This window comes from Dendrobates tinctorius, unplaced genomic scaffold (genome assembly GCF_039654945.1).
Source record: "Dendrobates tinctorius isolate UK_male_01 unplaced genomic scaffold, ASM3965494v1 ptg000646l, whole genome shotgun sequence".
Taxonomy (NCBI): Eukaryota; Metazoa; Chordata; class Amphibia; order Anura; family Dendrobatidae; genus Dendrobates; species Dendrobates tinctorius.
This window is the reverse complement of record NW_027362297.1, coordinates 81,369-104,418: the sequence shown is the minus strand read 5'-3', so window position 1 is coordinate 104,418 and position 23,050 is coordinate 81,369. Positions and strand designations below refer to the sequence as shown.

The 23,050-nt window shown below is 44.1% G+C and overlaps 1 protein-coding gene across 1 annotated transcript in view; it reads left to right on the top strand.

The window, feature by feature from the left end:
* Window positions 1-5,060: 5,060 nt before the first annotated feature.
* ATP10A (ATPase phospholipid transporting 10A (putative)) overlaps window positions 5,061-23,050 on the top strand; it is an 88,346-nt gene continuing 70,356 nt past the window's right edge. Inside the window, exon 1 of the mRNA XM_073565306.1 lies at window positions 5,061-5,141. Within this exon, the coding sequence (XP_073421407.1) occupies window positions 5,074-5,141 (68 nt within the window). The 5' untranslated portion in view covers window positions 5,061-5,073. The remainder of the gene's footprint in view (window positions 5,142-23,050) is intronic.

The window sequence follows — 23,050 nt, the reverse complement described above, 5'->3', positions numbered from 1 at the left end:
TGATCGTGATTTTGCCGCGATTTTCGCGTGCGATATTCAAGCACTTTCCAAGCGATTTGAAACATCGCTTGGAAAGTGATTGACAGGTTGGTCACACTCGTCAAACAGTGTTTGACGAGTGTGACCAGGTTTTTACTATTGAGGCCGCCTATGCGGCATCAATAGTAAAAGATAGGATGTTAAAATGCTAAAAAAAATAAAAAAATCGGTGTATATTTACCTTCCGGCGTCCCGCGCTGCATTCCCGGGCCTCAGCGTTCCCAGTAATGCCTTGCGAGACCTGTGATGAGGTAGTCTCGCGTTGCTATAGCGATCTTGCGAGACCACGTCATCACAGGACCTTGCCGCAAGGCATTACTGGGAACGCTTAGGCCGGGAATGCATCGCGGGACGCCGGAAGGTAAATATACCCCGATTTTTATTTTTTATTCTTTTTTTATAGGGGTATGGTACCCAGGGCCTGGAGGACAGTCTCCTCTCCTCCACACCGTGGGTACCAACCGCACATGAGACGCTTAACTTCCCACATGGTGGGCATAGCCACATGCGGGAAGTAAGCGATTCTCATGAATTCCTATGGGTGCGGAATCGCGGCAATTCTTTGCGATTCCGCACAAAGAATGAGCATGCTGCGATTTTTTCCGCGATGCGATTCCGCCGCGGAAAAAAGCTCAGCATTAGCACAGCATGTGCGGAATGCCATAGGAATGCATGGGGGGCGTTCTGTACACTATTTTTAAGCGTTTTCACGTAGCGATTTCTGGGAAGGAGTCCGGTTTTTAGTGAGCGTTTTAAAACGCTACGTGTGCCCACAGCCTTAAAGTAATTTTGGCACCATTCAACCTGTGTGTTTTTTAACTTGTCCTTAAACAGAACTTTAAACCGAGCAATCAAGCCTGGAGGGATTGAGTTCTCATATAAGGTGCAAACATATTTGTAAGAAGAAAAATTAGTGGCACTCACCGGTCCTGTAAAATCCAATGTCTTTATTCAGAAAAACATGTTTAAAACTGGCACTGACAAACTATCATTTTGCAGCCTGGTTAGTCAGGCCAAAAATCTGGAAATGGGCTTTCCTAGGGATGTTCGTTCCCGATTTATTGTCCATTGTAAATGCACCCTTAGGTTCAATAGAGTGACTTGGCTTCTAATGGGGTATAAAGACTAATGTCAGATTCTGAAAAATACAATTCCACATGCTGCAACCAATGTTTTTATGTATTGAGTAATAATTAGGATGATTAGTATCAGGCTGTTATAAAATGCCAATAATGTGTCTGTGAAGAGTAGGGCATTATACAACACTCTTGCTAAAATCTGTAACATTACGTAAGTAAGTGAATCCTTTAGTTTCAGTCTTTTGTGTCATGATCAAATAATAAGAAATAAATTAAAACTGGATTAACAAAAAAAAAAGGAATTTAAATGCAAAATTCTGAGAAAAATAGTGACACCACAGCCTGGCACTAATGTGCATTTCTTTGTCCCATGGGAAAGTCTTTGCCGAGTAAATCCCAGGGTCCAGGTTTGATGTGCTACGAGCCATATCAGCATTTTGTGTTATACGTATTAGTAAAATGAGCAGCTACTCAGAAATCAGATAAACTCCCTCAATGTGGAAACGCTAGTATGACTTTGCTAACGTCAGCAGCAAGTGAAAAATCTATCCTCCATATTTCATGTAGTTATGCTTATATGAAATGTGACGTGAGTGCCGTTTTAAGTATTCTCCATTGTACGGAAAGCAGAATTGAAAAGTTGCATCTTTCTTACCTGCCTTGTTTTTTGTAGAATATTGTATCTTATGCTATTCTGCAGAAACATGAATTCTATATCAGTATAAAGGTTTGCGATTGGCTCTGAATTATTTTTAATAGTAGAATGGTAAGAAACACAAGGGATTGGCTCCCCTCCTTTATATTAATAAAATTGTCTACAGTACAGATAAGATCTAGAAGTATAACACTGTTTTATCTCGCATTCACTGTTTGTTAGTTCTCATCAGTGTAAAATATTGCTTTTCTAGTTTAGGGCTATGGAATTAACTGTCTGTGAATGCAACCCCTGCTATATGTTCTCATTCATTACAGCAGAGACCAAAAGTTTTGAGCCCGAAGCAAATTATGGTTTTCTGAAAGTTTGCTGCTGTAGTGTTTTTAGATCTTTTAGTCGGACATTTCTATGACTACTGAAGTACAATTAGAAGCATTTTATGAGTGTTTATATTTTTATTAACAAATGCATCATGTTTATGTAAAGACTCAATAGTTAGTATTGATTCTTATTTTACAAGACTTCTGCAATTCTCCCTGACATGCTAGAGATCCACTTCTGAGCCAAATCCTGACCTATGGCAGCCCATTTTTATCTAATCAGTGCTCGGAGTTTTTCACAACTTCTGTGTCTTTGCTTGCTCTCCTGCTTTTTGAGGATTGACCACAAGTTTTCAGTGATATTGAGATATAAGAGAGTTTCCTGGCCATGGATTCAAAATTTCAATGTTTTGTTCTCGAGCCACTTAGGGGTACTTCACATGAAGCGAGATCGCTGATGCGTCACCGATTTTGTGACGCATCAGCGATCTTGCTGTGTGTGGCACGCTTCAGCGACCGCCCCCTACACCGGGTATCGCTGATCGTGCAGGATTGAACTGGGCCATTTTTGATCGCACGCATCGCGCCGCGCGCTTAGTTACCCGCTGTTTACCCTGGATACCATCTCCCAGCGCTATGCTGGTATTCAGGGTAAACAGCAGGTAACTAAGTGACGCGCGCGCTTAGTTACCCGCCATTTACCCTGAATACCAGCGTCGTCGCTGGTCCTGATAACTGGCGAGTCTGCCTGTTTGAGAGCTCACCAGCGATCATGTAGCGATGCATCGGCGATCCTGACCAGGTCGTTTCATTGTCAGGATCGCTGGTGCGTCGTTTAGTGTAACGGGACCCTTAGTCATCACTTTTGTCTTGGGAAAAACCATTGTTCTTCACCAAAGTGCTCCTGCATCATTGGGAGAAGTTCCTCTTGAAGGATGTTTAGATCCTATTCTTTATTCAATGCAATGTTCTTATGCAAAATTTATAGTGAGCCCATTACCTACCGTATATGAAAAGCAACCCCTTTCACCTGAATGGTCTTAGGAGGCTTTACTGTTGGCATGACACAGAACTTATGGTAACGCTCACCTTTTCTTCTCCAAATAATCATTCTTCTATACGTCCCAAATAGGATAAATGGAGCTTCAAGAGAATAACTTTACCCCAGTCCTCTGCAGTCCAATGTTTTCTTGGAGAGAAGCAGCTTCTTTGATGCAACATTGAACAACTTTTGCTGATCTTCATGAGGCATTTACATGACCCACATGCTCATAAGGCTCTGTTCACATTACATTTATGGCCTTGGTATGACGTATTTGACGAGGCATGTATATTGAGAGAGCGGCCCCTTATGAATGCTCTAGATTTGCATTGTGAAGGAATTTATGCGTATGATATTATTTATACAGTAGAAATAGGAAGCAGAGAAAAGCGCAATAGGGTTTTATCCGAAGTTGGATATTTAAAGGTTATGCTAACCTGGTCAGGTTGTGTACACACAAGAGTATAGAAAACCAGCTGCTTCAGGTCCATGGAGAAGATAAAGGAGGGGGAGAGTTGTGGAAATTCTGCGCCGCTGATTGATCCACACAAATAGGTTTGCGGTTTTTCATCAGGACAAAAATGTTTTTTGTCCTGATGAAATCTGTATATTTCAAAGCGCATAACAAAGCGCAAATCTATTTGCGTGGACCTGGATTTACCAACTCAACTACCAGCAGAGCTGAATTTCAAAAATCCTCCCCTCCTGTATAATTTATACTGTCGTAGTTGTCTACGGTATTCCATTTTTTGTGTGTGTAAACTGACAGAGGAGGTTATTTTGGCCCTCTTGGCCTCCGTTGGGCTGATGTAACCCTTTAGACACATTCAATATGTTTTCTAAAAAGGAATAACCTTTTGGATTCATAATGTAGAAAAAAAAAAAATCAAAGTTGGAAAGGGTAAATGCATTTATGGGAAACTGGAATTAGGCTGGAGTCACACTAACCTGCGCAAAATACTGTCAGTATTTTACATGCGTAATACGGATGACAGACCTCTAAACAGTGCTCCGTATGTCATCCGTAATCAAGGTGTGGTCGCGTATTTTGCGCATGTCAGCATCCGTATGCAATCCGTATGGCATCCGTATGGCGAGATTTTCTCGCAGGCTTGCAAAATGGACATATAATGGAGCCCTATGACAGTTTTAATAAAGAAATGAAAGAATAGATATAGACACATAGAATGCATATATATATATATATATATATATATATATATATATATATATATATATATATGTGTATTCTATGTGTCTATATCTATTCTTTCATTTCTTTATTAAACCTGTCAGTGTGAGTTTACTGTATAGCGCACTGAATTGCCGGCTTTGCTAAAAGACACCTGGTGCGTATTTCTCGCAAGTCACACGTGTGTTCCGTGTGTAATCCGTATTTTTTGCGCACCCATAGACTTGCATTGGCGTATTACGGCCGTAGTACGCTGACAATCACAGCATGCTGCGATTGGCACGGAGCGTAGAGTACGGATGAGAAATATACGGCTGGTGCGAGGGACCCCATAGAGAATCATTGGTCCGTGTCTAATGCGTGCTTTTTGCGCCTCTCACTCTCCCGTATTCCTCGCCAGTGTGACCCCGGCCTTAGAAGAATAATCTACTAGCTGACGCCCAGTGGTAATGAGCATGCTTTAATTGGAGTGGATTCTTGTACTTGTTACCTCGCAATCTGAGGACCGCACAAGGAATTTCCTGCTGCCAATCTCTATTTCAGGTCCTCTTGTTTACATAGCATTCATATAAAGAAACAGAAGCGTAAAAATGCAATGTGGTCAGAAGGAAACCAGGTTGTTCTCCACGCTCATTGATATGTGGTACTTGATTGTATATTTGCATAATGATTTTCCACCTCATTTGCTGAACCTAGATTTATCTATTTATCTGTTCCTTTTGTTTCAGGAATCTGACTTTGATCCAATGAAGTTTAACAGTGTTATTGAATGTGAGAAACCAAATAATGATTTGAGCAGGTTTCGTGGATACATGTAAGTATTTGTTGGTCATGTGGAGAATTTTCCAAACATAATCGCCTAATAGATTTTTTTTTTAAGTATTAGGATTTATTTCCAAAATCTCGTTACTGAATTTTCTCATTGTTGAGCGTTGTTAACTTTACTATAAATTATTTTTTGTGGGGGATATCCAAGGCTATCTTTCAGACATTTAAGGTTCATTGTGGTTGGTTCTCCACATTTACTACAAAAAGGATTTTTTTAATGTGCACAACATATGCAGTATATTATGTTCTTTTTTTTGTACATCAAATCTTTAGCTAGTTGTGCAGCAGATTTCAGCGCTGTACATTAGAGGTTGTCCCGTACCAAACTTTATTTTTTGTTTTGTGGTTTTCTTTGTCATTTTTAGTGCTAAATTTTTCAAAATGGTGCAAACGGTTCATGAAATTAGCACAACATAAAGCATGCTCTTTCACTTTTTTTTTTTTTTTTTTCTATCTTTGACCAGTTTTGCAACTCCATCGCTCACAATTTTTACTAAAATGGCTCAAAAATGTAGGAGAAAATATGACATACATAAAAGGACCCAGGGTACATTTGCACCAAATGTTCGCACTTATTTAAAAAAGCCACATTGATGTAAAAAAAAAAAATGAAAACTAAAAGATAACTTTAAAAAAGGCCTAAAATGGTCTTATGAATTTGTCACAAATCAGAAGGTCACTGAGAGGTATTCATGCCAAACTACTGGTGGAAATGCAATTATGGATTTGTCTCTCAGCATTTTTAGGATTTATGGAAATTTGATACTGCCACCCATTCTTCAGATACTTCAGGTTTTTTTCACAATTTAAGACTAGCGTTTTGTTTCACCCTCCCACCTGCACATCAAAATTTCTAATAGAGCATCATCACTGACATCCGCTTCAGGGGCTGACCTACTGCTGCTTCTTACACACCTCTTCTTCTTTTTTCTTTTTTTTTTTAAATCATAAATTTTTATTAAACCTGGAGATGTCCATGTGTTTCATACGTGTAGCAACTGTGTGCCGCATCAGTGTCACATGTACTGGCGCCTGAGAAAAACCGGCACAGTTCACGCTGTTCTCACGCGCTGGATGCTGAAGACAGATCACATCATTGATGCCTGCTCTCCCTGCGATTGGCGCAAGCAGGGGACAATGTTGATAGTTGGATTCAGCCCCCGCTGTCTACATCGAGAGTAAAGTTAAGAATGAAAAACACACATTTATATTCCCCTTTACACCTAATTCTCTGAAGCCATTGTCTCCTGTAAAAAAAAAAAAAAAATCAACAAGATCCCTCACCTGTCCAAAGTTGAAACAATCCATAGATTCCCACGCCATTATCCATCTGTGTGAGATATGCTCATCAGCGTGAGTGGTGGCCTGAGGCGACCACTCATGCTGAAGTGCAGAGGAGAATGACTCGCTGCAGTGAGAGCGGGCCCATGAACCTCCGTGAGATCATCGCAATTCTCCGTGCCATGGATCAGCGCGAACAGTACTGCTGATTCCCAGGCGCCACACTGGTGTCACACTGATGTCATCCATGTGTCATCAGTGTGCACATGTGTGGGATGTTTTGTGGCCTATGCTGCTGATAAAAAACGGACATGTCAGTGTGTTTTGCCCACTGACACACAGTCGGTCCCTGGAAACACACTGACATGTGCGCAGACCCATTCGCTTGAATGTGTGAAAACTGTCACCACATGTACAGGAGACACTGACATGTGAAGGGGGTCTAATGTAGAGACATAGACTCTGATTCCAGAGGTATCACTAACTGATCTGCTTGCTGTTTTATCAGCAGGAAATCCTTACTAGAGGACCAGTATATCTTCTTCCATGTAGTCCTCCATATTCATGAGTCCTGTATAATGCCATACCGACCACGTATTGGCAGTTTTCTGCCTATACACAGTATACACAGAAAGCTGTCATTTTTATCAAAATTACTGCATGCATCCCATTAAGTGACACTTTGCTGGATCCAAGGCTCTATCCCCTACATCATGTTGCTATTACATGAGGTACCAAAACCCAGGGGCAGATTCCCTTTAGGATTAATAAGATCAGTAGAACTGGGCAACTTTAAAACTTTACTCATTAGAAACGGTGATCATAGGGCTGATAAATAGTTGTTAGTTTTCCAGGTGTTTAATTTCTGCCTTACAAGGTGCACTTATGAGTTCTATCAGTTGGATGTTTTGTCCACTGTCATTTGGGCACTATCTTGTCAAGCGTGCTGCAGAAGGAAGCGTTTAATAGTATTGTCCCACTCAGGCCAAGAAGCATAAAAAGTTCAAGTATCTGGTCCAGGTGTGTTTCTGCACATTGTTCATATAAATATATCCTCTAGAACAATCGCATCACAAGGGAAGATTGTAAAATTATTCTGCAGGAATAACACAAAATATCAGTGTTATTGGAAACTAGATATGTTTGTGATTACACCCACCATTCACAAGTATGTCAATGCTAGTTCTTGGAAAAGTGATATGGATATGCATAAAATCAAGCATGAACTTTGGATGGCTTGGCTGAATAGAGATTAAAAGTGCAAAATCTCTTAACCAAAACAACTTAATTAATAGCATCTGAATAGAAATTAATTTGTATTATATTCTCGAAGGCTTAGGCTTTGAATATATGCTGCAAAGTATTGCAGTTCATCAACTAATTAAATGAAACTAATTATAAAGGAATGTATAAATATCAGCAAATATTAGTCCTTACCAAAGCTGAATATCTTAATTGATAAGCCACTGATGCCTATGATCGGTGGGAGGGGGACCCAAGTGACATTTTTTTTCCCATCTGTAATATGTTTTGATACAGTAGAAGTATGTGTGTGTGTGTGTGTGTGTGTGTGTGTGTGTATATACACACACACACACACACACACACTGGACAAAATACTGGAAACATCAACAAAAGTTAGTTTAACCTCTTCGCGACCGCCCACAGTAGATAAACGTTGGCGCTTGCTGGGCTTTGTGCAGCGCCGACGTTTATCTACTGTCGGCGGTTTTGTGCCCCCCGGGACCCCCTCATACCTTATAACGCGGGGATCCCGGTGCACAATGCATGCTGGGACCCCCGACGTCATCGAGACCTGATTGGTTCAGGTCCTGATGACGTCGCGTCACAGCAGCCAATGAGAGAGCTCGCTGGGAAAGCTGCTTGTTTCCCGGCGATCTCCCTCATTATAACGCGACTTCTCCTCTGAGCTCATGCTGACAGATGAGCAGAGGTGAAGCAGCGTTACTGTGTGACTAGATCGCTGCCTGGCACAGCTGATCGCTGCCTGGCACAGCTGTGCCAGGCAGCGATCTTGTCACACAGTAACGCTGCTTCACCTCTGCTCATCTGTCAGTGTGAGATCAGAGGAGAAGTGGCGTTACTATGTGCCGGGCAGCGATCTTGTCATATAGTAATGCTGCTTCTCCTCTGATCATCTGCCAGTGTGAGATCAGAGGAGAAGTGGCGTTACTATGAGTCAAAAATACAAAAAATAAACACAAAAATTAAAAAAAAAGTAAAGAAAAAAAAAAGTAGGCAGGCTAGGGTTAGGGCTAGGGTTAGGGTTAGGGCTAGGGTTAGGGTTAGGGCTAGAGTTAGGGGTGTGTTGGGGTTAGGGTTGGAATTCGAATTGGGGGTTTCCACTGTTTAGGTACATCAGGGGCTCTGTAAATGCAACATGACGCCTGCAGACCATTCCATCAAAGTCTGCATTCCAGAACGTCACTACTTCCCTTCCGAGCCCCACCGTGTGCCCAAACAGTGGTCCCCCCCCACATGTGGGGTACCAGCGTACTCGACAAATTGGACAACAACTCTTAGGGTCCAATTTCTCCTGTTACCCTTGTGAAAATAAAAATTGGGAGCTAAAAGATCATTTTTGTGGAAAAAAAATGATTTTTTTATTTTCACGGCTCTACATTATACACTTTAGTGAAACACTTGGGGGTTCAAAGTGCTCACCACACATCTAGATAAGTTCCTTGGGGGGGTCTAGTTTCCAAAAAGGGGTCACTTGTGGAGGATTTCCACTGTTTAGGCACATCAGGGGCTCTGCAAACGCGACATGACACCCGCAGACCATTCCATCAATGTCTGCATTCCAAAACGTCACTACTTCCCTTCCACATATGGGGTACCAGTGTACTCAGGACTAATTGGACAACAACTTTTGGGGGTCCAATTTCTCCTGTTACCGTTGTGAAAATAAAAAATTGGGGGCTAAAAGATCATGTTTGTGGAACAAAAATTATTTTTTTATTTTCACGGCTCTACATTATACACTTTAGTGAAACACTTGGGGGTTCAAAGTGCTCACCACACATCTAGATAAGTTCTTTAAGGGGTCTAGTTTCCAAAATGGGGTCACTTGTGGGGGTTTCCACTGATTAGGCACATTAGGGGCTCTCCAAATGCGACATGGCGTCCTCTCTCAATTCCAGCCAATTCTGCATTGAAAAAGTCTAACGGCACTCCTTCCTTTCTGAGCTCTGCCGTGTGCTCAAACAGTGGTTTAGCCCCACATACGGGGTATCGGCGTATTTGGGAGAAATTGCACAAAAAATTTTGTGGTTCATTTTCTGTTTTTACACTTGTGAAAATAAAAAAAATGGTTCTGAAGTAAAATGTTTGTGAAAAAAAGTTAAATGTTTATTTTTTCCTTCCACATTCCATTCATTCATGTGAAGCACCTGAAGGGTTAATAAACTTCTTGAATGTGGTTTTGAGTACATTGAGAGGTGCAGTTTTTAGAATGGTGTCACTTTTGGGTATTTTCTGTCATATTGACCCCCCAAACTCACTTCAAATGTGAGGTGGTCCCTAAAAAAAAATGGTGTTGTAAATTTTGTTGTAAAAATGAGAAATCGCTGGTCAACTTTTAACCCTTATAACTTCCTAAAAAAAAAAATTGTTTCCAAAATTGTGCAGATGTAAAGTAGACATGTGGGAAATGTTATTTATTAACTATTTTGTGCGATATCACACTCTGATTTAAGGGCATAAAAATTAAAAGTTTGAAAATTGCAAAATTTTCAAAATTTTTGCCAAATTTCGATTTTTTTTTTAACATATAAGCGCAGTTCATATCTAAGAAATTTTACCACTATCCTGAAGTACAATATGTCACGAGAAAACAATGTCAGAATCAGCAGGATCCGTTGAAGCGTTCTAGAGTTATGGCCTCATAAAGTGACACTGGTCAGAATTGAAAAAATTGGCCTGGTCACGAAGGCAAAAACAGGCTCAGGCGCGAAAGGGTTAATATGGTGTAGGTCCACCTTTTGCGGCGATTACAGCCTCAATTCTCCGAGGTATGGATTCATACAAGGTGTGAATTGTTTCCAAAGGAATTTTAGCCCATTCTTCAGTTAAAACACCCTCCAGTTCTTTGAGCGACAATGGCGACGGAAATCGACGCCTAAATTGAATCTCTAAAATCGGCCATAAATGCTCAATAATGTTGAGGTCTGGGAATTGTGGGGGCCAGATGAGATGCTCAACTTCATTACAATGTTCCTCGTGCCATTTTTTAACGATTCTAACTGTATGAATTGGTGCATTATCATCCTGAAAGATGGCGTTCCCCTCCGGGAACAGTGCTTGAACCGTAGGATGCACTTGGTCGCCCAAAATGCCTAAATAATCGCGGCTGTTAATTCTTCCATGAAGGGATATCATTGGCCCGGCGGATCTTCACGAAATAGCACCCCAGATCATCACAGAACCTCCGCCATGTTTTACATTTGGGAGAAGGCTGTCTGGATGGAATGCTTCTTTCGGCTTTCTCCAAACGTACCCTCGGCCGGAGGTCGGAAATAGGGTAAACGATGATTTGTCTGAGAATATCAAATGTTTCCACTGCTCGAGGGACCAATTCTGGAGGTTTCTGTCAGGAACACCGCACTGTACTTGCTCACTGAGCCAGTGCGCGTGTCCTGAGTGTCAGGATCCTGTCAGCGCCGGCGTGCAGCCTCCGCTGAAAGTACCAATGCACAGGACCTGTGGATGCTGAAGTTTAGCAAGCAGACACGGGACCTACGGTCATGTGACTGCAAGGGGGCGGGGCTTAGCGTATTCTTAGTGAGATGGAAAGACACTATACAGAATTACTCAGTCAGGCAAAACGGGGTTCATACACAGAGATAGCCGTAACGTACCAAGGATGAGACAGAGCGGATAGTCAGGGCCAAGCAGCAGTCAAAACCAAACAGGCATAGAAGGTACCAAGCAGAATCCAAAGCAATATCCAGAGAACAGACCGAGTCATACACAGATTATCAAGCAACCAGAACACAGCAAAAACACACTCAGGGGTCACCACACTATGCCAAGGGCAAGAGTATAAATGACAGGGATGGGAGCGTCCTGAGGCTATAAGAAGCCTCTCCCAGAACCAGGGAGAGGCCACAATCATAGCCCCAGGTGTGCAAGTAAGCCTGCACCAGGATCACAACCTTTAACCCCAGAAATGCCAGTCATCAGCACTGGTTCCAGACATTAACCCCACGTGTGCGAGTCAAACCCGCACTGAGATCATGACAGTACCCCCCTCTCAACGGGGGGCCTCTGGACCCCCAGGCTTGCCCGGGTACTTAGCATGGAAAGCCCGCACCAGGCGATCAGCATGCATCAACCGGGCCGGTACCCAGGACCTGTGTTCCGATCCATACCCCTTCCAATGAACCAGGTACTGTACCGACCGCCGTACCAACCTGGAATCTACGATATGACCAACCTCGTACTCCACCTGCCCCTCGACTGAAACAGGAGAAGTAGCGGACTCGGAGTCTCCCCGGACTGCTTCAAAAGGTTTCAGTAGAGATTTGTGGAAGACGTTAGGGATCTTGAAGGAGGGTGGAAGGCACAGCCTATACGCCACTGGATTGATTTTTTCCACAATCTTGTATGGGCCAATGAATTTGGGCCCCAACTTGGCTGAAGGAACCTTCAACTTAATGTTTCGAGTGGAAAGCCAAACCTTGTCTCCAACCTGAAACGTGGGCCCTAGTGTTCGTTTCCTGTCCGCGAAAAACTTATACCTGTCCTGAGACCTAGATATACTCCGCTGAACTTCTGCCCACGTATTCTGTAATCGCTGAACAGAGCCCTCAGCCCCAGGACACCCCGAGTCCAGATGAGAAAACTCACCAAAATGAGGACTGAATCCATAATTGACTATTGAAGGCAAATTCAGCCAACGGCAGTGCATCGCACCAGTCATTCTGTCTAGCAGAGGTTAGACACCTGAGGATCTGTTCCAGGGACTGGTTAGTGCGCTCCGTCTGACCATTGCTCTCAGGATGGTATGCAGACGAAAAGGACAGAGACATCCCTAATTTTTTGCAGAAAGCACGCCAAAACTTAGCCACAAACTGCACACCACGATCAGACACCACATTCAGGGGTACCCCATGCAACCGGATCACATGCTGCACAAACAACCTGGACAACGTCTCAGCTGACGGTAGTGCGGACAGGGGTACAAAATGAGCCTGCTTAGAAAACCTGTCCACCACTACCCATACCACTGTATTACCCTTAGATGGAGGGAGATTGGTAACAAAATCCATGGATAAGTGAGTCCATGGTCTTTCGGGCACTGCCAAGGGCATCAGCTCCCCTGCCGGCCGGCTATGAGAGCTTTTAGAACGAGCGCAGACCCCACAACCAGCAATGAATTTTTTTATGTCCGAACCAAGGGTAGGCCACCAAAAGATCCTAGCCACTGCCAGACGTGTGGCTGAAATACCAGGGTGAGCACTCAGCTTGGATTCATGGAACTCCTGCAAGAGTTTCAGGCGAAGGTGCTCTGGGACAAACAACTTCCACTCCGGCTTGGCCGCCGGGGCCCGCGACTGGGCCCCCTGAATCTCCCGTTCCAATTCAGATGAGACCTCTGCTAGCACAACCCCAGGGTGAAGAATGGAGGACGGTGGCTCAGGGGGCGACACCGGCTGAACACTGCGCGATAAGGCGTCAGCCTTGACATTCTTAGACCCTGGACAAAATGTAATTGTAAACTAAAAACGGGGAAAAAAAAGTGACCAACAGGCCTGTCTGGGCGTTAGTCTTTTAGCAGACTCAATGTATGACAAATTTTTGTGATCTGTGATCACCGTAACCGGGTGACTGGCCCCCTCCAAAAAGTGCCTCCATTCTTCAAACGCCAATTTGACCGCAAGAAGCTCTCTATTGCCTTCGTCGTAATTTCTTTCCGCAGCAGAGAACTTCTTGGAAAAGAAAGCACATGGCCTAAGGTTGGTTAGAGTGGCAGGCCCTTGGGACAACACCGCCCCCACCTCAGAGGCGTCCACTTCCACGACGAATGGTTTGAACGGATCTGGCTGTACTAACACAGGAGCAGACCTAAAGCTTCTTTTCAGGGTTGCAAAGGCCTCTTTTGCGAGCGAGGACCAGTTTCTCACATCCGCACCTTTACAAGTAAGATCTGTGAGTGGTTTGACCACCTGTAAAAACCCCCGAATAAATTTGCGGTAATTGGCGAACCCCAAGAAGCGCTGAAGACCCTTAAGGTCTCGGGGTTGCACCCAATCAGCAATGGCCTGCACCTTTATTGGGTCCATGCGAAAACCCTCACAGGACACAATCCCAAAAAAGACAATTCTTGAACAAAAAAACACACATTTCTCCAATTTGGCATACAGATGATTTTCCCTCAGTCTTTGGAGAACGGTTCGTACATGATTCAGATGAGATTGACTGTCGTGTGAGTATATCGGAATATCGTCTAAGTAAATGACAACAAAACGACCAATGAGATCCGAGAATACCACGTTGATGAAATTCTGAAATATGGCTGGGGCATTGGTAAGACCAAACGGCATGACTAAATTTTCAAACAGTCCCTCGGTCGTGAGGAACGCTGTTTTCCATTCATCCCCCTCCCGGACCCTTATCAAATTATATGCCCCCCGAAGATCCAGTTTGGAGAACCATTTTGCCCCTGAAAGTTGGTTACACAAATCGGGAATCAACGGAAGGGGGTACGTATTTCGTACAGTAATCTTGTTCAGCTCACGAAAATCGAGGCAGGGACGTAAACCACCATCTTTTTTCTTAACAAAAAAAAAACCCTGCCGCCACAGGTGAGACTGAGGGACGTATGTGTCCTTTGCGAAGACTCTCAGCAATGTAATCTTTCATGGCCAATCGCTCAGGGCCAGATAGATTAAACAGACGGGCTTTAGGCAATTTAGCCCCTGGGACTAACTCAATGGCGCAGTCAAAGGGTCTATGTGGCGGCAACGTCTCGGCCTCGCTTTCAGAGAACACATCTTCGAATTGTTTCAGGTACTCCGGAATACCTTCCAGCTCGACAGATGACACAGATACAGATTTAACAGGTTCAACCAATAGTGCAGACTTATCACAATCATTAATCCCCCACTGAACAATCTCCCCCGTTTTCCAGTTAATGACTGGGTTATGGCGTTGTAACCAGGGCATGCCCAACACCAATCCTGCTGGTAGATTGCCAAGAACCAAACAACTTAATTTTTCCACATGGGTAGCGCCCACTTTGAGTGAAAACAAGTCCGACATAAAGAGAATTCCCTCTTTAGTGAGGGGGGAGGCGTCAATGGCCACCACTTTGATCGGAACCTTAAGTCTAACTGTCCCTATCTTACAGCGTGTGACCAATTGGGAGTCAATGAGATTGATGGATGATCCGCAGTCCACGAAAGCTGTAGAGGGAAAACAACAATCGTCCACTAACAGTTCCACATGAAGCAACACCTTAGAAAACGAGGAAAAGGGTACCTGAGGGTCTGAGTAGTCTCCCCGCTGACTACCCAGACCTAGTCGTTTCCCGTCGACCGGGTTGAGGATGGACAATCAGGACACTCCCTTTTCCAATGTCCCTTTTTTACCACAGTAGAAGCATAACTGCTTTTCTCTCCGGCGTTCTCTCCTTTTCCTTCAGGGAGAGAGCCCCTACGTCCATGGGTACAGAAACAGTCTCTTTTCCACTAGGGAACAATGGAGTCTCCGCCTGCATCACCCCCCTGGCCCGCAGCCTGCGGTCCATCTGGACGGCCTGGGTCATGGCGTCCTTGAGAGAGTTAGGTGGGGGATGTAATGCCAAGGCATCCTGTAACCGCTCGGACAAGCCTCTGCGAAAGAGTCCTCGTAGTGCGGCGTCGTCCCAAGAGACCTCTGCGGCCCAGCGGCGGAATTCTGTGCAAAACCACTCAGCCGAGTGTTTCCCCTGACAGACACTCGTCACCATGTCCTCTGCCAATCGCACTCGGTCCGGCTCATCATATATGTGCCCGAGGGCCTCAAAAAACGCATTCACAGACACTCTCTCAGGGGCAGTGGGAGGAAGGGAGAAAGCCCAAGCTTGTGGGGACCCTCTTAACAGAGACTTAATGACCCCTACCTTCTGATTTTCGTCCCCAGAGGAACGTGGCCTCAAACTAAAGAAGTTTGCACCCCTCCATGAAGACCCTGAACTCCTTTTTGTTCCCAGAAAAAAAATCAGGCAGTTTAACAGGTGGTTCTGGGGACACCAAAACAACATCACTCGCCCCAGCCCCCAGAGACCCAGCAGCTAAATCCCCCCGCACTGTCTCAGAAACCTGCTGCTGAGAACGAGCCAGAGCTTGCTGCTCCAGAGATGATCCCTGAAACATCTGACTCAGATTTTTCATTTGCTCAGCAAGAGATTGTATGGGATCCATATTTCTCAGCAGAGAAAAAAAAAAAAAAACCCCAAAAACTTAATGGTCAGTTATAATGTCAGGAACACCGCACTGTACTTGCTCACTGAGCCAGTGCGCGTGTCCTGAGTGTCAGGATCCTGTCAGCGCCGGCGTGCAGCCTCCGCTGAGCAGGAACTCGCCCGCACTGTAGGGGTACCAGGGTCAGGTATAGCCAGAAAGTACCGATGCACAGGACCTGTAGATTTAGCAAGCAGACACGGGACCTACGGTCATGTGACTGCAAGGGGGCGGGGCTTAGCATCCTGCTTAGTGAGATGGAAAGACGCTAGACAGAATTACTCAGTCAGGCAAAACTGGGTTCATACACAGAGATAGCCATAACGTACCAAGGATGAGACAGAGCGGATAGTTAGGGCCAAACAGCAGTCAAAACCAAACAGACATAGAAGGTACCAAGCAGAATCCAAAGCAATATCCAGAGAACAGACCGAGTCATACACAGATTATCAAGCAACCAGAACACAGCAAAAACACACTCAGGGGTCACCACACTATGCCAAGGGCAAGAGCGTCCTGAGGCTATAAAAAGCCTCTCCCAGAACCAGGGAGAGGCCACAATCATAGTCCCAGGTGTGCAGGTAAGCCTGCATCGGGATCACAACCTTTAACCCCAGAAATGCCAGTCATCAGCACTGGTTCCAGACATTAACCCCACGTGTGCGAGTCAAACCCGCACTGAGATCATGACAGTTTCTACACCACTCTAAACGCTTGGAAACATTTGTCATTGAGAGCAGCGGTTTTCTAATTGCAGCTCTTCCGTGGAATCCAGATTTGTGCATCTCCCGACGAACAGTTTTCGTGGATACTGGGTTCTGTAGGTGTTCATTGAGCTCAGCAGCGATTTTCGGAGCCGTGGTCTTGCGATCCTCTCACAATTCACTTTAGAGTCCGACGGTCTCTCTCAGTCAACTTCGACTTTCGTCCGGACCTGTGCTTTGCTGCGGACGTTTTTCCTTCTCTTTCAAATGCAGTCATTACTTTTGGAAACAGTACCTCTTGACACGCCAAGCATTTGGGCACTTATGTTACGCTAGCGCCTGCCATACGAGCACCAACAATTTGGCCTCTTTGAAAATCAGAGAGTTCTGCCATTGGTATCAGGTTCTCATCAATGTTCTTACAATTCTGCAAAACAAACAGTTGATTTACATATACATATCACATAACACAAATCAACTACAAAACATTGCCATATGTCACGGTTTGCATGTTTATAACATGTTCGAAGATTATGATGCCAAAACGTTAGGTGTTTCCATTATTTTGTCCAACCCCTGTGTGTGTGCGTGTGTGTATGTATATGTATATGTATGTGTATATATATTAGCTGAAGAGCCCGGCGCTGCCCGGGCATAGTAACTAACTGTGGTTAGTTATAGCAAGTTATAATTATCCTCCATCCCATAGGCCCGTGCCCATATACCCATCATACATATCCTCCATCCCATAGTCGAGTGCCCATATACCCATCACACATCCTCCATCCCATAGTCCCATGCCCATATACCCATCACACATCCTCCATCCCATAGTCCCATGCCCATATACCCATCATACATATTCTCCATCCCATAGTCGAGTGCCCATATTCCCATCACACATCCTTCATCTCATAGTCCTATGCCCATATACCCATCATACATATCCTCCATCCCATCGTCCCGTGCCCATATACCCATCATACATATCCGCCATCCCATAGTCCCGTGCCCATATACCCGTCATACATATCCTCCATCCCATAGTCCAGTGCCCATATACCCATCACACATCCTCCATCCCATAGTCCCATGCCCATATACCCATCATACATATCCGCCATCCCATAGTCCCGTGCCCATATACCCGTCATACATATCCTCCATCCCATAGTCCAGTGCCCATATACCCATCACACATCCTCCATCCCATAGTCAACCATTATGACATCATAATGAGAGGCGGGGCTTGCAGCCTATGATGACATCAGCGTCGCCATGGCAACCATTATGACATCATAATGAGGGGCGGGGCTTGATACACACACTTTTTCCCCATTATGTAGATAGGGGCAAAATTGTTTGGTGAATTGGAACGCGCGGGGTTAAAATTTCGCCTAACAACACAGCCTAGGACACGCTCTGGGTCCAGACATGTGACTGTGCCAAATTTTGTGGCTGTAGCTGCGACGGTGCGGATGCCAATCACGGGCATACACACATACATACAGTACATACATACATACACACCCACATTGAGATATATATATATATATGTGTGTGTGTGTATATATATATATATATATATATATATATATATATATATATATAATGTTCAATGTGGTATGTATGTATGTCCAGGATTGGAATCCGCACCGTCGCAGCTACAGCCACAAAATTTGGCACAGTCACACATCTGGACTCCGAGAGCGTCATATGCTATGTTGTGAGGCGAAATTTTAACCCAGCGCGTTCCAATTCACCAAACAATTTTGCCCCTATCTACATAATGGGGGAAAAAGTGAAAGGAAAAGTGTTGGAGGCAAATTGACAGCTGCCAGATGTTAACAAGGGGGACTTAAAGAATGAGAGTGATGGCGCCAAAGAGTATATACCGTACAGTTGCTAAGGTGGGGCCCTGACATGGGATACTCACCACACATGGGGATATGAACACACACACAAAATGCGCCACACACTACCACGTGCTTCAACACATATACCACCCTCAGCACACATTTCACCACACATACACCAACCTCGCCACATAAGTCGAAACACAAAAGTCGCCACTCAAAACTCGCCACGCTGTCCCAGAGCTGCTTTTAAAGGTGAAAAATGAGCTGTGATTGGTTGCTATCAGCAACAGTTTTTTCTTTGTAGACAGTTGTGGTAACTGAGGCCTATTATTCTTATCATTTCTATGGTGTTATCGTCCTTCTGTAAAGCTGGAAATAACACCATTTATTACCGTGCCAACACAGACCACCCTCTGACACAGACTGCAGAGGGGAGCCCAGTATCACACAGGATAGGATTAGATGCACGGCTCAGCAGTCAGTATCACAAAGGATAGGATTAGATACACAGCTCAGCAGTCAGTATCACACAGGAGAGGATTAGACACCTGGCTCAGCAGGCAGTATCACACAGGATAGGATTAGATACACAGCCCAGCAGTCAGTATCACACAGGATAGGATTAGATACATAGCTCAGCAGACAGTATCACACAGGATAGGATTAGATACACAGTTCAGCAGACTGTATCACACAAGATAGGATTAGATACAGTCTGCTCAGCTGTGTATCACACAGGATAGGAATAGATACACAGCTCAGCAGTCAGTATCACACAGGATAGGAATAGATACACGGCTCAGCAGACAGTATCACACAGGATAGGATTAGACACGCAGCTCAGCAGTCAGTATCACACAGAATAGTATTAGATACACGGCTCAGCAGTCAGTATCACACAGGATAGGATTAGATGCTCGGTTTTTATGTGCATTATAATCATTATAATTTGTTATAACTAACCATAGTTATAGCTAGAGTATATATATATATATATATATATATATATATATATATATATATATATATATATATATATATATATAACAGTCATGGCCAAAAGTTTAGAGAATGACACAAATATTAATTTTTACAAAGTCTACTGCTTCATTTTTTCTAATGGCAATTTGCATATACTCCAGAATGTTATAAAGAGTGATCAGCTTAACAGCAATTACTTGCAAAGTCAATATTTGCCTAGAAAATGAACTTTATCCCCCAAAACACATTTCAACATCATTGCAGCCCTGCATTAAAAGGACCAGCTAACATCGTTTCAGTGATTGCTCCATTAACACAGGTGTGGGTGTTGATGAGGACAGGGCTGGAGATCAATCTGTCATGATTAAGTAAGAATGACACCACTGGACACTTTAAAAGGAGGCTGGTGCTTGGCATCATTGTTTCTCTTCTGTTAACCATGGTTATCTCTAAAGAAACACGTGCAGTCATCACTGCACTGCACAAAAATGACCTAACAGGGAAGAGTAGCGCAGCTAGAAAGATTGCACCTCAGTCAACAATCTATCGCATCATCAAGAACTTCAAGGAGAGAGATTCACTTGTTGCCAAAAAGGCTCCAGGGCGCCCAAGAAAGACCAGCAAGCGCCAGGACCGTCTCTTTAAAGTGTTTCAGCTGCGGGATCAGGCTACCAGCAGTGCAGAGCTTGCTCAGGAATGGCAGCAGGCAGGTGTGAGTGCATCTGCACGCACTGTGAGGCGGAGACTCTTGGAGCAAGGCCTGGTCTCAAGGAGGGCAGCAAAGAAGCCACTTCTCTCCAGAAAAAACATCATGGACAGACTGATATTCTGCAAGAGGTACAGGGAGTGGACTGCTGAGGTCTGGGGTAAAGTCATTTTCTCTGATGAATCCCCTTTTCGATTGTTTGGGACATCTGGAAAACGGCTTATTCGGAGAAGACCAGGTGAGCGCTACCACCAGTCTTGTCTCATGCCAACTGTCAAGCATCCTGAAACCATTCATGTGTGGGGTGGCTTCTCAGCCAAGGGAATGGGGTCTCTCTCAGTCTTGGCTAAAAACACAGCCATGAATAAAGAATGGTACCAGAATGTCCTCCAAGAGCAACTTCTCCCAACCGTCCAAGAGCAGTTTGGCGATCAACAATGCCTTTTTCAACATGTAAACCAAACAGACTAAGGAAGTGTATTGCCATAAAATTCGCATAGCTTTATTAAAGTACAAACAAGACACACATACATGATAAAAAGAGATGTGTATACCAATGGGTGTCACAGATAAATGACATCAAAAAGTGAAGTGGGGGGCTAAAAAACTGTACTGTATCACCAAAGAAGGCTACAAAATGACCATCATGTGGGCGCTAAATCATAATTTACTATAGTCATGCGCCCAACTGTATCACTTGCCAAAATATCAATGTACATAGGAAATCCTAAGTATAATCATCATCCTGCCAATAGATCAAGAGGCATAGATACAAACATGTTTACCCCCATTAAATTAGAATGGTGGCTGTCCCTCAAAGAGAAAAATATACATGACCTGTGACACCGCAATCCCCCGACGCGCGTTTCGCCTTAGCTTCGTCCTGGGAGGAAGCTAAGGCGAAACGCGCGTCGGGGGATTGCGGTGTCACAGGTCATGTATATTTTTCTCTTTGAGGGACAGCCACCATTCTAATTTAATGGGGGTAAACATGTTTGTATCTATGCCTCTTGATCTATTGGCAGGATGATGATTATACTTAGGATTTCCTATGTACATTGATATTTTGGCAAGTGATACAGTTGGGCGCATGACTATAGTAAATTATGATTTAGCGCCCACATGATGGTCATTTTGTAGCCTTCTTTGGTGATACAGTACAGTTTTTTAGCCCCCCACTTCACTTTTTGATGTCATTTATCTGTGACACCCATTGGTATACACATCTCTTTTTATCATGTATGTGTGTCTTGTTTGTACTTTAATAAAGCTATGCGAATTTTATGGCAATACGCTTCCTTAGTCTGTTTGGTTTACATATTTGGTGGGAAGCGCCATGCTTACTAAGGCCCCTGTTGTGGGAATATATAGCCTTTTTCAACATGATGGAGCACCTTGTCATAAAGCAAAGGTGATAACTAAATGGCTCAGGGAACAAAACATAGAGATTTTGGGACCATGGCCTGGAAACTCCCCAGATCTTAATCCCATTGAGAACTTGTGGTCAATCATCAAGAGACGGGTGGACAAACAAAAACCTTCAAATTCAGACAAAATAAAAGCATTGATTTTGTAAGAATGGACTGCTATCAGTCAGGATTTGATCCAGAAGTTGATTGAGAGCATGCCAGGGAGAATTGCTGAGGTCCTGAAGAAGGGTCAACACTGCAAATATTGACTTGCTGCATTAACTCATTCTAATTGCCAATATAACCTTTTGTTACTCATAATATGATTGCAATTATATTTCTGTATGTGATAAAAACATCTGACAAACACACATAAAAACCAGAGGGCAGCAGATCATGTGAAATATAATATTTGTGTCATTCTCTAAACTTTTGGCCATGACTGTATATATGAGACTGGGTTTTCGGTATGTAATCTGAGAAAACCATACAGTAGAGGCTAGAGACCCCGAATCCAGCGATGTGTCACTTACTGGTCTGCTTAGTGTAGTTTTTTATTAAATCTCTGTTCCATCAGCTGGAGATTCATATTGGAGGACTACTTGGCAGCAGGTTCATTCCAGTCCTTAGTTGAGCAAACCTTGAGGGGACTACCTCTTGATCCTGCCGCATCTGGAATACGACGTGACAACTTTAATAAATTTGAAAAATCTGCTCTCGAGGATTTGGCTAAGAATTCCAATCTAATTATTGGAAAGTTCGATAAAGGGGGTTGTGTTGTGATCATGGATGCTGTGGTGTATGAGAAGCAAGTTTATCCTGATGACAACCGTACCTATAAGACCGGCAGCTTCACATTTGCGTTACTCGGGGCTGCGGACTTCCTCTTCCGGTCAGCTCCGTCTACATCCGCATACCCTATCTTTAACATTGGGTATGGAGGTCATGCAGATGCCTCCGCATGCGTCGTTTTGACGATGCGGCGACCTGCGTCGAAAGCAACATGGTGGAATTTGATGCGGTCGCATGCGGAGGCATCCACATGACCGCGTACTCAATGTTAAAGTTAGGGTACGCAGGCCGCATGCAGAAGTATGCGGACATAGGTGGAGCTGACCGGATGAGGTGCGGCAGTGTGCAGAGCTTCACGGAGGAAGTCCGCAGCTCTTAGGCCGGCTTCACATTTACGTTTCTCAAAGAGCATTCTCGGATCCTACTGACATCTGTAAAGACTAGAGCTGAGCGAACCAGAGCTTAAAAGTTTGGGTTTCGTACTGGACAGTTGATGTCCGGTGCTAAACGTCGAACACTGACTTCTCCCAGAAGCCCGTTGCAATGTTTGGAGTTCCGGGTGAAGTCCATTGCAGAGAGAGGGCTTTTGCCAGCTCAAAAGTTCGGGTTTACACTGTTTTCAATTGGGCTCTGGCTCCATTTCAAGTTTTGGTACAGCTCTGGTAACCGAACCAAACTTTGGAATAAAGTTCAGGT